This window comes from Ascidia mentula, chromosome 8, assembly GCF_947561715.1.
Source record: "Ascidia mentula chromosome 8, kaAscMent1.1, whole genome shotgun sequence".
NCBI lineage: Eukaryota > Metazoa > Chordata > Ascidiacea > Phlebobranchia > Ascidiidae > Ascidia > Ascidia mentula.
The window spans coordinates 3,311,051-3,327,412 of NC_138573.1; the positions used below are offsets into that span (position 1 = coordinate 3,311,051).

At 39.6% G+C, this 16,362-nt stretch overlaps 2 protein-coding genes across 2 annotated transcripts; both read left to right on the forward strand.

Moving 5' to 3' along the window:
- The first annotated feature begins 197 nt into the window (after positions 1-197).
- Positions 198-9,049, forward strand: LOC145910810 (uncharacterized). The gene is made up of 13 exons (XM_082998016.1): positions 198-594; positions 4,224-4,514; positions 4,673-4,882; positions 4,948-5,046; positions 5,241-5,343; positions 5,424-5,535; positions 5,620-5,680; positions 6,734-7,333; positions 7,387-7,677; positions 7,774-7,922; positions 8,239-8,407; positions 8,612-8,714; positions 8,810-9,049. Exons 1-13 carry the CDS (start codon positions 198-200, stop codon positions 8,970-8,972), a joined length of 2,748 nt encoding a protein of 915 aa, XP_082854142.1. The 3' UTR covers positions 8,973-9,049.
- Positions 9,050-10,964: 1,915 nt separating this feature from the next.
- Positions 10,965-16,185, forward strand: LOC145910252 (sodium-coupled monocarboxylate transporter 1-like). Its single transcript, XM_082997311.1, has 13 exons — positions 10,965-11,499; positions 11,731-11,932; positions 12,378-12,495; positions 12,796-12,902; positions 12,977-13,092; positions 13,551-13,691; positions 13,905-14,034; positions 14,135-14,218; positions 14,304-14,430; positions 14,771-14,925; positions 15,069-15,194; positions 15,386-15,545; positions 15,776-16,185. Exons 1-13 carry the CDS (start codon positions 11,318-11,320, stop codon positions 15,940-15,942), a joined length of 1,815 nt encoding a protein of 604 aa, XP_082853437.1. The 5' UTR covers positions 10,965-11,317; the 3' UTR covers positions 15,943-16,185.
- The last annotated feature ends 177 nt before the right edge of the window (positions 16,186-16,362 follow it).

Sequence of the window (16,362 nt, forward strand, 5' to 3'; positions counted from 1 at the left end):
AAGACAGAAAGTACTGGTTTGCGAACTAACACTTGCAACAATATTTATTATGTAGATGTAATGCAACCTTTTTACCTGCGGCACAGGCGTCGAAGATAACTTGCAGAATACAAAAAAATCATATCTGTATATTCGACACTACAAGAGAACCATAGCTCACAAAGGAAAGTATGTCGTCTCAAAATACCAATTTAAATATGTACAATATTAGTTATGCGAGATGGAAATGGAATAATGGATATTATCTACCGGCCCGAGTTATAGAATCTTTGTTTCCGCTTTTGTCTCCATTTCCAAACCACAAAACTGCTTCAAATGCAACAGAATTTGGAAGACTCTTTGCCACAACCAAGCTTTGTGGCTTTCCTGTCTTTTGTTCCAATAAAGCCTACGCCACTTGCGCGAACACATCACTCCGCGCATGCGCAGAATGCAGCAAGGTCGGAGCGGGTTTTTTTGTTCTTTTTATTGTCTTGCTCGGCCTGGCCTGTGTGTTTGGGAACCTTCTTGTGATGGTTGTGTTGAAGAAAATGGGCTTGCGCAGCAGTTTTGAGAAGATAAAGTTTTCGTTGGCAGTGGCAGACGGTCTTACAGGTTAGTCTTAAGTATTTGGTTTGCAACATTAATTGACGTGATAAATTCTATGGAAGATCTACAATTGATAAACAAGTCCAATGTTTTCGTTTATCAACAATTACAAATCTGGTGCTTTTCAACAACCCAATACATTAATAAATACGAACGTTTGGGTGTAAAAACTAAGCACTCACATTAAAACTATGGGCAAGTTTCATACAAATAAGCGCGAAACGGCAACTTTGGTCATTGACATAAGTTTAGTTACCAGAACATTTTTTTATTAACAACAGGAATTCAACTTCTAATCGTCGCGATTTACAACTTCAGTTGGTCTTGGAACGTGACGTCACTTGAGCTCGATCGCATCCAACTCTCACTCCGAGGATCAGCGCAAGCCACAGTGGGAGGAATCTTCCTCCTGCTCACCTTCACATCCTCACTCTACCACCTGGTGTTCATGGGAGCTGAGCGCCTTTACGCCATCAAGTGGCCGCTCAAATACAGGTTACAGAGTGATGTTCAGGTTATTTTTTGTCTGGCTGTGATTTGGATACTGGCTTTTTTGTCAAGCACTGTTCCAGGTAATTATGTGTTTGCAAACGTAAGTAAGAGGTTAAAAATTAGCGGAGATGGCAATGTATTATCAGCATTTTTGGTATACATGAAATTTTGCCGGTTTAAGACAAAGACAGTCCAACAAAAAACAATAAATTACACTTAAGTGTCATTGTTTTACAGCATGGTTCCCGACGTATCTTACTTTCACTTACCAGCAAACAATCTTTCTGTTTTACTTTACCGAGGGGGAAATAAAAAGAGTCGATGGAAACTACTATGCACTCATTTTGATGTTTGTTATTTTCCACATTATCCCGTTCGTGGTCATGGTAAATACTGCACGCTCGTCAGTCTCGATGGCGGCAACATTTTCACTACTTTTTTGCAGACGTGCACTTCGATTTTTACTTTATATAGTGCTCGAGCAAAACTTAGAGCATCGAGGCATATGAAAGATTCTTCGACCAACCACACGAGCCTTGGAACAAGCGAAAAAGAGATCCATGTGTTCTTAACGGTCGCATTTATGCAGCTGGGGTTTTCAATTACTTTAAGTGAGTGAAGCTTGTATGGCAATGATTCCCAACCTTTTTGTGGTTGCGTATCACGTGGAAGTAAAACAACTTCGACGCGTACCACCTAGTTGAGTGTTCCAAAGTAACCTAGGGGATGAAGTAATGAACATTTTGAGATGTTGTAAGTATTTGGCTTAAGAAAATTTGGGTTTGTTTTTTCACAGTACCGTTGATTGTCGTCAACATCACGTTTTACGGCAAACTTCTGACGTGTTCCTCTGTTGCTCTGCCGCATATGGTGTGCTTCTACATGAGTATGTTCAATAGGTAAGACAATTTATGTTACTCATTGGCCGTTGTTTATACTCTTAAAACATTGCTTCACTAGCAAATAATCTTTTCCACAGCGTAGTAAATGTGGTGGTGTACAGCTTGCGGGACAACAACTTTATCGCCACGGCAAGAAAACTGCTCTCTCGGCCAACTTGTTTGGAAAGCCGAAAAATTCGTTTCGTACATGTATCGCACATTTTCAAACCACATTTTCAAACCAATTTAAAGTCGTCGTCCGTTTAAATTTAAACAATTTTTTGAATGTCAAAGGGCAAGTGTACAAATAAACAAAACAACAGTAAAAGAGAGAACGGTATCAAGAGTGTTAACGACAGGTAAGGGTTTTCCTTTTAATATACCAGTTAAACCCGGCTTAACAACCCGATTCCAGCAGAGTTAAAGCTATACATCACATAGGCTACAATTAGCACTTTGAACAGGCAGAAATAAAACTATTCTACAAACGTGAACACACATAGTAGACCTGACATCCACGTCAATTGTATTTTGCACAACATTAGTCAGAACCCTTGAAAGTTAAAGAATGGGGTTGGGAGGAACTTTATTTGGAGATCGCATGAACTTAAAAGTGGAACTAAGCATCCACGATAGTATTTTTTTTTGCAGTCGTTTTTTCCCAGCAGACGCGCGTCGTAATATTATTGATAAAACGCTACATATCCTCATATGCTTGAAGGTAGTTATAGCTCTATAAAGGAAGGGTCGGTAATTAATTTCGGCGGAGTGCTGACAAGGCCATTGTATAAATCGTTGGATATGGAAGAGCAAGGTATAAGTCAAGTCGCCTTAGATTTTAGTTTTTATAAACCCCCGATGATAAATGCCATCTTGTTAAGCAAGAAGTGCTCCATGTCGGCGTGCTGCTTGTAATGTATTGGCAAACGACAACTGTGCGAACATACATTACAACATTACTGTTTGGTCCTATTGTGTAAAAGAAGTGTCTTACTTACTTTACAACTCACTGAACTTACGTGGTAGAGGAATTTTTGCAACGCTGTTTAAATTAAGTGCTCTTGTTTTTACTTTTTATAGTTTTAAAGTTCAAGTTCAATTTGCAGTGCTGGGGACATTAAGTAAACAGAATTAGTCACCTTAGCGGAAGCGTTCTTTGAACTTAATTAATCACTTGAAATATTCACGAAAAACCTAACAGGAAATGTCAAGGTTTTACACGAACCTCAGTTGCGGGAGACAGGTTGGTAATAGTGATTATAAACAGGGTTGCAGCAGCAGTAAGCAACTTATGGAAAAGTGCGTTATCTTGTAGAAAACTGGCAAAAATCAAAAAAGGCAGCTATACATTTGTGTATGATTTGTCGAGAAACAGAAGTCAGAAAGTACTGGTTTGCAATTGAACGAACAATTTAAACAAAATTTGCATGTAGATGTTACACAACATTTTTACCTGCAACGTAAGCGTTAATGGTAACTTGCAGAATACAAAAAATCGTATATGTATATTCGAAACCACAAGGAAACCATAGCTCCAAGGAAAGCATGTCGTCTGGAAATACCAGTTTAACTAACTACAAAATTAGGTATGCGAAGTGGATATTTGATCTACCTGCACGAGTTATAGTGTCTTCCTTTCCACCTTGGCCACGCTTTCTAAATTTTAGCAGCCCGAGCCAAGATATTGCAAACCACAAAACTGCTACAAATGCAACAGGATTTGGGAGACCTTATTCCACAAGCGAGCTTTGTGGCTTTCCTGCATTTTGTTCCAATAAAGCCTACGTCACTTGCGCGAACACATCACTCCGCGCATGCGCAGAATGCAGCAAGGTCGGAGCGGGTTTTTTTGTTCTTTTTATTGTCTTGCTCGGCCTGGCTTGTGTGTTTGGGAACCTTCTTGTGATGGTTGTGTTGAAGAAAATGGGCTTGCGCAGCAGTTTTGAGAAGATAAAGTTTTCGTTGGCAGTGGCAGACGGTCTTACAGGTTAGTCTTAAGTATTTGGTTTGCAACATTAATTGACGTGATAAATTCTATGGAAGATCTACAATTGATAAACAAGTCCAATGTTTTCGTTTATCAACAATTACAAATCTGGTGCTTTTCAACAACCCAATACATTAATAAATAAGAACGTTTAGGTGTGAAAACTAAGCACTTACATCCAAACTACGGGCAAGTTTCATACAAATAAGCGCGAAACGGCAACTTTGGTCATTGACATAAGTTTAGTTACCAGAACATTATTTTATTAACCACAGGAATTCAACTTCTAGTCGTCGCAATTTACAACTTCAGTTGGTCTTGGAACGCGACGTCACTTGAGCTCGATCGCATCCAACTCTCACTCCGAGGATCAGCACAAGCCACAGTGGGAGGAATCTTCCTCCTGCTCACCTTCACATCCTCTCTCTACCACCTGATGTTTATGGGAGCTGAGCGCCTATACGCCATCAAGTGGCCGCTCAAATACAGGTTACAGAGTGATGTTCAGGTTATTTTTTGTCTGGCTGTGATTTGGATACTGGCTTTGTTATCAAGTACTGTTCCAGGTAATTATGTGTTTGCAAACGTAAGTAAGAGGTTAAAAATTAGCGGAGATTGCAATGTATTATCAGCATTTTTGGTATACATGAAATTTTGCCGGTTTAAGACAAAGACAGTCCATCAAAAAACAATAAATTACTCTTTAAGTGTCAATGTTTTACAGCATGGTTCCCGACGTATCTTACTTTCACTTACCAGCAAACAATCTTTCTGTTTTACTTTACTGAGGGGGAAATAAAAAGAGTCGATGGAAACTACTATGCACTCATTTTGATGTTTGTTATTTTCCACATTATCCCGTTCGTGGTCATGGTAAATACTGCACGCTCGTCAGTCTCGATGGCGGCAACATTTTCACTACTTTTTTGCAGACGTGCACTTCGATTTTCACTTTATATAGTGCTCGCACAAAACTTAGAGCATCGAGGCATATGAAAGATTCTTCGACCAACCACACGAGCCTTGGAACAAGCGAAAAAGAGATCCATCTGTTCTTAACGGTCGCATTTATGCAGCTGGGGTTTTCAATTACTTTAAGTGAGTGAAGCTTGTATGGCAATGATTCCCAACCTTTTTGTGGTTGCGTACCACGTTTTTACGTGGTAGTAAAACAATTTCGACGCGTAACACCTAGTTGAGTGTTCCAAAGTAACCTAGGGGATGAAGTAACGAACATTTTGAGATGTTGTAAGTATTTGGCTTAAGAAAATTTGGGTCTGTTTATTTCACAGTACCGTTGATTGTCGTCAACATCACGTTTTACGGCAAACTTCTGACGTGTTCCTCTGTTGCTCTGCCTCATATGGTGTGCTTCTACATGAGTATGTTCAATAGGTAAGACAATTTATGTTACTCAGTGGCCGTTGTTTATACTCTTAAAACATTGCTTCACTAGCAAATAATCTTTTCCACAGCGTAGTAAATGTGGTGGTGTACAGCTTGCGGGACAACAGCTTTATCGCCACGGCAAGAAAACTACTCTCTCGGCCAACTTGTTTGAAAAGCCGAAAAAATCGTTTTGTACATGTATCGCACACTTTCAAACCACATTTTCAAACCAATTTAAAGTCGTCGTCCGTTTAAATTTAAACAATTTTTGGAATGTCAAAGGGCAAGTGTACAAATAAACAAAACAACAGTATAAGAGAGAACGGTATCAAGGGTGTTGGAGGCAAATGAGAGTTTTCCTTTCAATTTACCAGCTTAACCCGGGCCCAACAACACGAATTCAGCAGAATTAAGGCTATACATTACATAGGCTACAATTAGCACTTTGAACAGGCAGAAATAAAACTATTCCACAAACGTGTAGCACAAAGTAGACCTGACATCCACGTCAATTGTATTTGGCACAACATCAGTCAGAACCCTTGAGAGTTAAAGAATGGGGTGGGAGGAACTTTATTTGGAGATCACATGAACTTAAAAGTAAAACCAAGCGTCTACGATAGTATTCCCTTAGTTGCAAAGCAAACTCCAGTGTTTGTAACCTCATTTTGTTATTCATGGGCAGTCCAGACTGGTTTGGTATGGTATGCCAAATCGGCTGCACCACCTCTCTTTGGGCCTGTCAACAGGTGACGTATCCAGATCAGGTGTCAAAGAAATTAATAAACCCACACTAACCCGGCGGCCACTCACGAATTGCGCTTTTGCCATCAAACTACGTAACAAATAAAACCACTCGAAACAGACGCAACCCCACACACCACTAACCATGATAAAGCTGTTGCAATCCGGTTGTATATAACCTGCTGTTATGGATATGAGACCCATTATCAAATGAGTATGTAGGAATCCAGTATGAAACTAGTGTCAAAAAGTGAACAGAAATTGTTGCAGCTCAAAGAAGTTATTTGTCATAAATTTAATTCTCAAATACGCTTTGGTCAAGTTTCAGGAAGACATCAAAAGATTTTTCTATTTTTACTTTTGTCGAATGCCTTATATTTTTTTAGTTTAGTTTTAAATTATTCGACCACAAGTAACAATGAACGATGTTTTAGAGTGTACGCATCATTGTTGTAATAACAACTATAAAAAACATCGTGTAATGATATAATAACATCGTGTGTGGCCTGATATAAAGTATTGTGTGTGGGTGTGTGTGTGTAGTCTGATATAAAAGCATTGTGTGGATCTAATTTTTTTTCCTACAACGGTTGCAGCTTGCAGCGGTTCCTTGAAGTGGTAAAAAAGTAAATAATGGAAATTCCAATTGAAGGAAACATCGTAGTGCTACATGCGGGAGCACCGCCAGATCGGTATATTTCTCAACTCATCATACCACCTGCGGTCATTAGTTACAATCCCACAGTTTATACAACAACAACAACAACAACAACAACAACAACAACAACAACAACAACAACAACAACAACAACAACAATTTACAACAACAACGGCATAAACACAACAACAAACGATACAAAAGATTTTTTGGTGCAACCTTCAAATCTGAACAATTTTACAAGATGTGGGAATCAAACTAACAACGATACAAGCTGCTTCAACAGCAATTTATTTCAAAATAACACCCTCAACTCAACGATACAATCTTTACATGTACAGGAAGTCTCACGGTTGTGTGGATTTCCAGCTTTCTGCTCTATTGACGCTTATGACGCATGCACAAATACGTCACTTGGCGCATGTGCAAAATGCAGTCACACCGGGGCAGCGCTTTTTGCTCTCTTAATCATTTTGCTTGGTTCGGCTTGCGTGATTGGGAACGTGGTTGTAATGATGGTGATTAAGAAACTTGGGTTTCGACAACGACTTGACAAAATTAAGTTTTCGTTGGCGTTCGCTGATTTACTCACAGGTAAAGATGATTTTTGCTGTATCATGCGGTTGTAATTGATTGTTCTTTTGCAGGAATCCAACTTCTGGTCGTCGCAATTTACAACTTCAGTTGGTCTTGGAACGTGACGTCACTTGAGCTCGATCGCATCCAACTCTCACTCCGAGGATCAGCGCAAGCCACAGTGGGAGGAATCTTCTTCCTCGTGACTTTCACATCCTCCCTCTACCACTTAGTGTTCATGGGAGCACAACGCTTCTACGCCATCAAGTGGCCACTACATTTTCGAGTTCAGAAAAGGCAGTACACCATGGCCGGGTTGATAGTGGTGTGGCTATCAGCGCTGTTATCCAGCACTGTTCCAGGTACAAAAATACAATTACAAGTTGTTGATGTAAGGATTTTAGTTAGTGACAAGTGTATTGTGTTCACAATCTATTTATTATCTTCGTTTTTTGCAGTTTGGTTTTCTGATTCTATGGTTTACACATATCAACACACTGTATTCCTCTTTACTATCACGGAGAAGTTGATACAGAAGGAAAATGCTGCCTACTCCAAGCTGATTGTTATAATGTGTGTTATTCTCATCCTTCCCTTCCTGGCAATGGTATGAATATGCATGAGCTATGAAGTTAATAATTATATAATTGTACAGTAGTATTTGATGATGCACTGTTTTGATAAGAGACTGACTGTTAAACATTTATATTTACACGAGCTTTCGCGAGCTTGATCTCGCTTCCTCAGGTGCGGCAGATGACGTGACCAATAAAATGCGATAACGGCGCTAAAAAACAAGAAAGGCACCGTTGGTCACTTTGAGCCCATGGCGTGTATAATTGTACTGAAACTTATTAAACCGGTAGTTTCCAAATCTAAGGATTTTTTTGACCACATAATGTAACATAGTCTACTCCTCATAGACTTGCACTACTTTTCTATCGATTTTCTTCATTCGTTTAAACTCGAAAAAGTCCGAAGCACTCAAGCATGGCGGAGTTGGCAATAAAAGTTGTCCAAAAGTTGACAAGAGGGAAAGAAAAGTGCTGGTGACTGTGACTTTAATGCAACTTGGATTCACACTTACCATGAGTAAGCGACATATTTTCATACACAGAAGGGTGATTTACACATAATGCACAAATCCTCTCTCCTAATTCCGTATGCTTGATTAAAAATATACGTTCGATGCAATTGTTTTTAGTGTAATGCTTTAAAAAAAGCACTGCTGTGCTGGGTATAAGAACTGAAAGGAGCGCATGTACTGTTTTTTCACTACTTTTGTTTTTTCCTCAGTTCCATTGGTGGTAATCAACAGTCTGTTTTACGGAAATCTTCTTACTTGTCAAACTGTGTCACTGCCGTACATGCTATGCTACTACCTGAGCATGTTAAACAGGCAAGAAACTATACCGTAATTTAAATCTTAAAATTGCTTTATTCCCTATTTTTATCTTCAAGAATAAACCAAATATTAGTCGTTATATCGTGCAGCTTAGTGAACGTGGCCGTCTACAGTTTTCGCGACAGAAAGTTCACCAAAGCAGCAAAGGAACTGCTTTCAATTCCAAAGAAATGGCGCAAATCACGCAAAAACAAGACAGAAGAAATTCCTGCTGGAAGCAAGCAAACTACAACAACTTCTTTGCAAACTTAAACCAAATCAATGCACACTTCCATAGCTCCACGAAAGCATTTTGACTGTAAACTCGTATTGTGGGCTGCCACTGTTAATTTGCCTGTACCACAAGTATATTGCTGAACGTTTTTGGCACTTACGTCATCACTTTTTTGAAAATGTTGTTTACAATAAGCATATTCAAACTAGAACTTGTAAGTATATTATGAGTGTATCTATATTATTAATAGGTCGCCTATAATTGCCTCTTGTCAATATATATCGATTATAACCAAAACGTTGTATACGCTTACACCTTCGGTGTGCACACTGTTACTTAATGAAAACTAAAATGCTTGTGATAGATGCTTCGCGTGATTTTTGCAAGCACTCAAGTTGGTACCGAACAGTTAAGCGACCGTTTTTTCTAATCTTGAAATCGGAAAACCACCGCCTTCCGTAACGCCCACTTTGACGTTTGACTAATTCTGATTTTGCTATCCATCTTGGCATCGGTAATGCAGGCATCGTTCGCTGTGCTGCTCAGATGCAACATAAAATGCAATGATTTACAGGGATAAGTTTATCAGGCACGTCTGTGTTTGCAAAACCGTGCAAGCGTCACCTCAATTGGGGAACGAACAAGTTCATTTGACGATGCCAGACTTTGTGTAAACAAATCGTTGCGACCTGCCGCGCACTTCAAACGGTATGAGTGCTATTAGCACAGGCTTCCAAGCGAGTAAGACAGACTTCTTAATAGCCAATATTGCTGTTAGGAATGCTATTGCGCTTTGTGTTGAAGAAATGGTAAACCCGATTCGATCTTACATTATATCATTTAGCCCAGTTATTAATTTAAGGCGAATTTATTTCATGACTCTTGTATTTATTCGTATAGACAAATTGAACAAAATTTGTAAAACGCGACAAATTGATTGTTTTACAGAGAACACTTGTCTGTTCACATTACCATATACTAAAATTCACGGTATAGGACGAGCAAACCGATTAGTGTTTAGCAAAGCAGCAAATATGCTTTCCTCTGCGTGGTGCAGGATACAGCTGCTGCTCCATGCTGGCTCTGACGGTGGTTTCAAGTTGCCTGATATCCCAACCGCGTTCAGATACCAGCCACACATACCCGTCTGACTTGTACGTGATTTCAACATCAATAGTTGTGGCAAATTGAGATACATGCACAGAGTTTGCTGCTAAGATAAGAGCTGACATGAGACTCACAGTATTAAATAATTAGTTTAGAATTGACATAATAAGTTATAACTGCAAGCACGCCCATATATATTAGAGTAGTAATACTTTTTGTTGCCTTTTAATTAGTGATGTTGCAGTAGCGTTTGGTAATTCTGCGTGGTGACCTTTTTTTCTGCTTGGTGAGGCCTTTTATCACAGCGGTAGAACAACCTTTGCGCAAAGTCATGCCGAAAAACGGCCCTGACAATTACGACCACTTGTACGAGTACGACTTCAAACGTATTAAAACCAGCAGGACCGTAAAGTCAACAAACGGAAGCTTTAATGTACAAATAGAAGGTGAGTTGTCTTCAGACGGCAAGTGGTGCGGAAAGTAGGATTGGGTTAGACCTGTGCTCACTGTAGAGGGCAAAACCGCAGTAACTTTAATTTGAAGGCCATTTGACAAGCGAATCGAATGCAACACGTTGTACGCCAGGTGTATTAGTGCATCGTAGCTATTAAAACAGGCAAATGTATTACTTGGTGATCTGACTGCATGATCCCAGCTAGCTACATTTTTCCTTATTTTGTCCGTTTTCGTAAAAACAACACGTATCTCACAACGAAGTGTATCATAGGGCAAAACAGCAAGTTGAAAAACAAATCATCAACTTCAATTGCACTTGCACGCTTGTTTTTCACTGCGCTCTAATTCCCAGCTTCGATTGTCGTACGTGTATGACGTCACAACGGCCGATGATAAAGTGTTTACCGCCTTTTGCGGTGCACGTGCGACGAACGGCGTCAGTCTGCTAACCTGTTGTTGTGCGAGGCTATTCTCGATTGCACTACGTGAGGAAGGCAGTTTCTGCCGTAAGCATCGCTCGGCATAACGTGGCCGTTAAACAGGTCGAGGCTCTTATATCGAAGCTAGCTGCAAATCTTTTTATTTGCTCAGGGAAAGTGTTTCCCTAATTAGCCTAAGGCTCGTGTGTTAGTCTTTTGCTTGTTTAAAAGCGGCTTCTTGCAGACAACCTCAAACACAGCGTTTGCATTAACGCTGAGCGGGCTAATGTTGCCCATTGAAAACAATCTTATTTAGCAACTGAAGTACACGTAGAAGTTAAATTAAGTTGCGTAGTTGCAGGATTAGGCGTTTCCAATAGTTTTAGTCCCAGAGTGCAAAAATGGAAGCAACCACTAGTACCCCAGAGATATCAGTGCCCATCACCGATGCTCCCAAGACCTTTAGTGTTGCCGACTATTTGGTCTTCGGCGCCCTGTTTCTCGTATCGGCTCTTATCGGGTTATTCTTCGCAATTCGAGATCGTAACAAGAAGACATCGGAAGATTATCTGCTAGCTGGAAGGTTTGTTTGCCTAATGAAGAGCTACAGTTTTGGTTTTAAGAAGTAATTGATAAAATAAACATGCGCTTAATACGTTTAATCGTGCGCGTACTGCCTACATGTCTTTGTAAGTTTGCTGTCAACAGAAAGTGTTAAAATGGGCTTTCTATTTCTAAGCAATTAAACTGTCTCACTGACTAATGTAAAAACATAATGATAAAGGTTTTGATTTGTCACAAATTATTATTTCAGGAAAATGAGCGGTTGGCCTGTGGCCCTCAGTCTCACAGCCAGCTTCATGTCAGCTATAACTGTACTTGGAACGCCCGCGGAAACTTACAGATACGGGACCATGTTCTGGTGGTTCTTCGTGTCCTACACTCTGGTCGCCATCATTACAGCTAACGTGTTTCTGCCCGTTTTCTACAAAATGGGAATTTCTAGCACCTACGAGGCAAGTGTGAACTTTTATATAATGAGCGCAAAATAGGAAATTATGTGAAGCGTTCCTTGAAAGATGTTTATTAGGTCGCAATTGGTAAAATATACACACATGACTGGTTTCTTAATTTTGCCAGAATCTATCCCTATACTGAGCATTGTCATTCTGCCAGCGACACCAATTTATTCCGATAGGAAGTCACTAATTTGATACTTTTTTAGAAGTTTCGGATTGAAGGTAGCTGGTTTACTACAAACACTTAGCTGTTAGTACAAATATTTAAAGAATTTTTCCGGGCACTTATTTGTATTAAATGCCAGTCTTTCGCGAAATGAATTCTGATGTAAGATTGAAAAAAGTATTTACCAAAGCATCAAGCATGGTTGCAATGATTCCATGTATTAATCGTATACACGAGAGTCGCCATGCGTTTAAACAATATCTTAACTTATAACAGTACTTGGAACGGAGATTCAGCAAGGCGGTCCGAATCGCTGGAACGTGTGCTTTCATCCTACAGACCGTACTCTACATGGGAATGGTGATGTACATGCCCGCTCTGGCCCTAAACAAAGGTGAGGGCTTAAGTTATGGCTTTTATTGGCCACGGTGTTTACCTTCTGAACTACATAGAGCTGTTCGCATACTTTTATGGACGTGATGCTTTACGACGGCTTGCCATCACTCGAGTGCTTGTATGGTATAAATCGTGAAACCACTTCCACTATCGAAATATACGTGAAAATCACATGTAACGACATAACAGACTAACAAAAAAGGTTATTATACAGGGTCTCATCCGATGGTCAGTTAAAGCTAATAATCACTGGTTGCTTGTTGGGAATTGTCTATTTAAGTGTTTCTTTCTCATTCAGTGACCGGGTTGAGCCTCACTGTTTCCATCGTGGTTACTGCTGTGGTGTGCACATTTTACACAACGATTGGTGGAATGAAAGCGGTGGTTTGGAACGACGTCGTACAGGTGCGTGTGATTTTTGCCGCATGAAACAATAAAGTTTCCTTTGTAAAACAGCTTGCGAACCGTTGTGTTTACAGTGCTTCGTGATGTGGATTGGATTTACCGCAATTATCATTAAAGGAAGCATAGATGTGGGCGGCTTTGACAAAGTATTCCAAATTGCCAACGAAGGGGGAAGAATCGACTTTTGGCAGTAAGATACAGCTTGTTACATACATAATCATCATACCCGGAATACTTGGTGTAGTAATTATTATACTTGAGTTCATAAAATACTGTCGGATCTCGTAATAATCCGGATCACGCTGCATGTAAACATTGGTGTACTTAATACGAAACTAGCGCAGTTTACCAAGAAGACAAAAAACTCTTTTCCCTCACTAATTGTCATGGCCTTTTTTCGGTAAAATACAGGACCGTCATCCTTTTTAATAATCGGACCTCGCATATTCTTAAAGAGCAATAAGAAAGGGCGTGCTTTTATATTAGAAAGATGCACACATGTTGCTGTTTAAAATCCGCTAGCTTTAGGAATTTCTTGACTTAATAGCTACAAAAAGTGCTTTGTTTCAGATCTGCCCATTGGGAATAGTTACGTAAAAAAATTTTAATCGGCATGACACAGGAAAGCGTGTTATATTATTTCGACAGTTTTGACTTTGATCCGCGAGTCCGACATTCGTTTTGGTCAATTTGCATCGGTGGTACGCTCATGTGGTTATCGGTGTATGCAATCAACCAATCCATGGTTCAACGCTACCTCAGCTGTAGAAACATTTACCAAGCCAAACTGTAGGTACTGGTTTTAATACAGATTTTACACTTACACTTTTTCTGTGTTGTTTAAACTGAAGTTTTGGTTCTTGCATAAGTTCTTGCCGAAACGTTTTTCGTACATGAAACATGACAATGTTAACAACAGTATGGTCCAGTCTTTTTATTCTCAGAGTTATAAGCAAATCCGTTAGTAGTGTTCCTAAACTTCTGTTATCTGTCTCTCAACAGGTCGCTCTACCTCAACGATTTAGGCCTGTTATTCGTGATAAGCCTCGCTATGATTACCGGGCTTGTAATGTATGCTGTTTATGCAAACTGCGATCCACTTGCAAACGGAGATGTGACGAAATCTGACCAAGTAAGTTACGCAAACGTAGCCCAATATATTGACAATAGTGTGTATATTTTCCCATTAAAATGTTGTTCCTGTGTTTTGAAAAGTTGTGTTAATTTTGCAGCTTGTTCCATATTTGGTCTTAGACATTCTCAGCGTCGCTCCGGGAATTCCTGGAATATTTGTCGCTAGTGCTTATAGTGGAAAGGTGGGTAGAATATCTCTATCTAACTTGTATGTTGAGTGATAGTTTTGAACCAGTTTTGAGAGTAGCAATTCCAAAATTAATGTAGCCTTTCTTATTAAGCACTGTGTCGACCGGGATTAATGCTCTTGCATGTTCGACTTACGAAGACTTGATAAAACCAATCAGACCCGGAATATCTAGTGCAAGAGCGTTAACAATATCAAAAGTTTTAGGTAAGGAATCGGGTACTAATAAAATACATAAATTCCTCACAATGTTTAGCAAGACTACTGCAGTCACAAAAAAATAATGCTTTGTTGTTGGTAATTTATATGGGCTATGTACATCATGGTCTTAACATTAGAGAATGTGAATGTTTAAAGAACGAGCCCCAACCCAAACAACCATAAATAGGCCTACGTTTTTCGACATAGAACAACTTTACTCCAATGGAAGTAATATTCAATTGCACTCATCTTGAATCCCAAGAGTCTGTGCGCAGATACTGAATGCAATTACAAGTTACACACTGACAGCTTTTTCAAAATTCACTCCGTATTTATTTATTTACAGTGGTTGTTTATGGCCTTCTGGGATTGGGTGTAGCTTATTTGGCGTCGTTGATGGATCGGATTCTTACCATGGCGCTAAAGATGTTCGGGATTATCGGAGGACCCATGCTTGGCATATTCTGTCTTGGCCTTTTTACCCCAGTTGGAAATTCAACGGTGAGTTACATGCTTACAAGTTTATATTAACACATTAGCATGTCGCGCAGTTATTGTTTGTTCCTTAGCGGTAATTACTGGTTCAGTTGTCCCCGTGTCTTTTGTGTTTTTTACTGTTAGTGACATAACAAATTTATATTTAGGGAGCATTAGTGGGACTTATCGGTGGATTGACGATGGGTATATGGATGGGAATAGGCTCCACACTTTATCCCCCCGCTGACGAGTTTATACGACTACTGCCCGTCACCACCGAGAACTGCACAAGTGTAAAACGATTTTTTATTATTTATGCTTGTTATAAACTATAGGTTAATGGTAAAGCGGACGGATAACAAACTATAGTAGAGTTAAAACGTTTGTGCTTGCCTTATAATAGCAGCATGTTATCTATCTTTGGATCAAGTAAGAGTACACAGCGTTTCATTGTAGGATATTAAACCCAGAACGATTTTTATAGGCGGTTGTTGCGTCTGCACTCAACGCGACAGTTGTTCCGGGCGTAATCGCGCCCTCTGGTGGACTAATTGATTCTCTGTATGCACTGTCTTACTGCCATTACAGCACTTTTCTAGTACTGTTTACGTGGTCTCTCGGTCTACTCGTCAGTCTAATAACAGGTAACTACTCTGTAATTCTGTTGCTATACTACTGGCAACGTACGACATGAGGTACAAATATGACCATGGTCAATAAAAATGGAAGTTACTTCAGACACTGGGTCTATGTCAATACTTCTTTGCAAATAAGTAAAATAGTTGGCAGCCTCGCTCTTGTCCGGAACACAATTTGAAATAAATGGACATGACAAAATTCTGCAGTTTTCCAAGGGTTAAAATTTGCATTTCAGGGGGACTGAGTACTCGGCATAACGTAATGCCAGACCTTCTCGCATTTCCTGGCGATATTTGCTGTTGTGTGGGAACCAAAGGATGCTCTTGCAGCAAAAAGAAACCCGGCTACTCCAAAGGAAATCAAAAGGAGGAATATATCATTGATCAGTCCGATTCAACTTAAACAACTTCCGTTTGTTTTCTGATCACAGATGGATTATTAGGTGTTTATTGTGGGCCTTGTATGCTTTTGTGGCCTTCCTTTATGGTAGAACCGTTGCTCAAATCATGCATTTGTATTTGCGAAAGAAATTGCTACACAGATGAACTGTTAGAGATGTATCAAATGATTTGCTGTATATATGTGTTTTGTAAGGTGTGTTGAATGAACTGTCGCTCACATAAACTTCAGTTAATATTGCCTCAAGTGCTGAACTTTGAGTTATTTTTTCGCACGCGTTCTGTGCTCCGCAAACTTGCAAGTATGACTTGACAGTAAAACTCGGATGAGACAAACCAAGTGATTGTCTTTGCCACAAAAATTGTGGTGTGGAAATAAACACCTTTACAACAAACAACGTGGCTTTAAAAACTAGTTTCTTCT

What these genes read in the sequence shown, in the direction of transcription:
- LOC145910810 (XM_082998016.1), top strand. Translation starts at nt 198, where the DNA reads ATGTACAATATTAGTTATGCGAGATGGAAATGGAATAATGGATATTAT. An exon ending in GTTCGCTGATTTACTCACAG is followed by an intron (nt 7,334 to 7,386) that starts GTAAAGATGATT and finishes GTTCTTTTGCAG; the next exon opens with GAATCCAACTTCTGGTCGTC. An exon ending in TCCTTCCCTTCCTGGCAATG is followed by an intron (nt 7,923 to 8,238) that starts GTATGAATATGC and finishes TACTCCTCATAG; the next exon opens with ACTTGCACTACTTTTCTATC.
- LOC145910252 (XM_082997311.1), top strand. Translation starts at nt 11,318, where the DNA reads ATGGAAGCAACCACTAGTACCCCAGAGATATCAGTGCCCATCACCGAT. An exon ending in GAATTTCTAGCACCTACGAG is followed by an intron (nt 11,933 to 12,377) that starts GCAAGTGTGAAC and finishes AACTTATAACAG; the next exon opens with TACTTGGAACGGAGATTCAG. An exon ending in CTAGTGCTTATAGTGGAAAG is followed by an intron (nt 14,219 to 14,303) that starts GTGGGTAGAATA and finishes AAATTAATGTAG; the next exon opens with CCTTTCTTATTAAGCACTGT.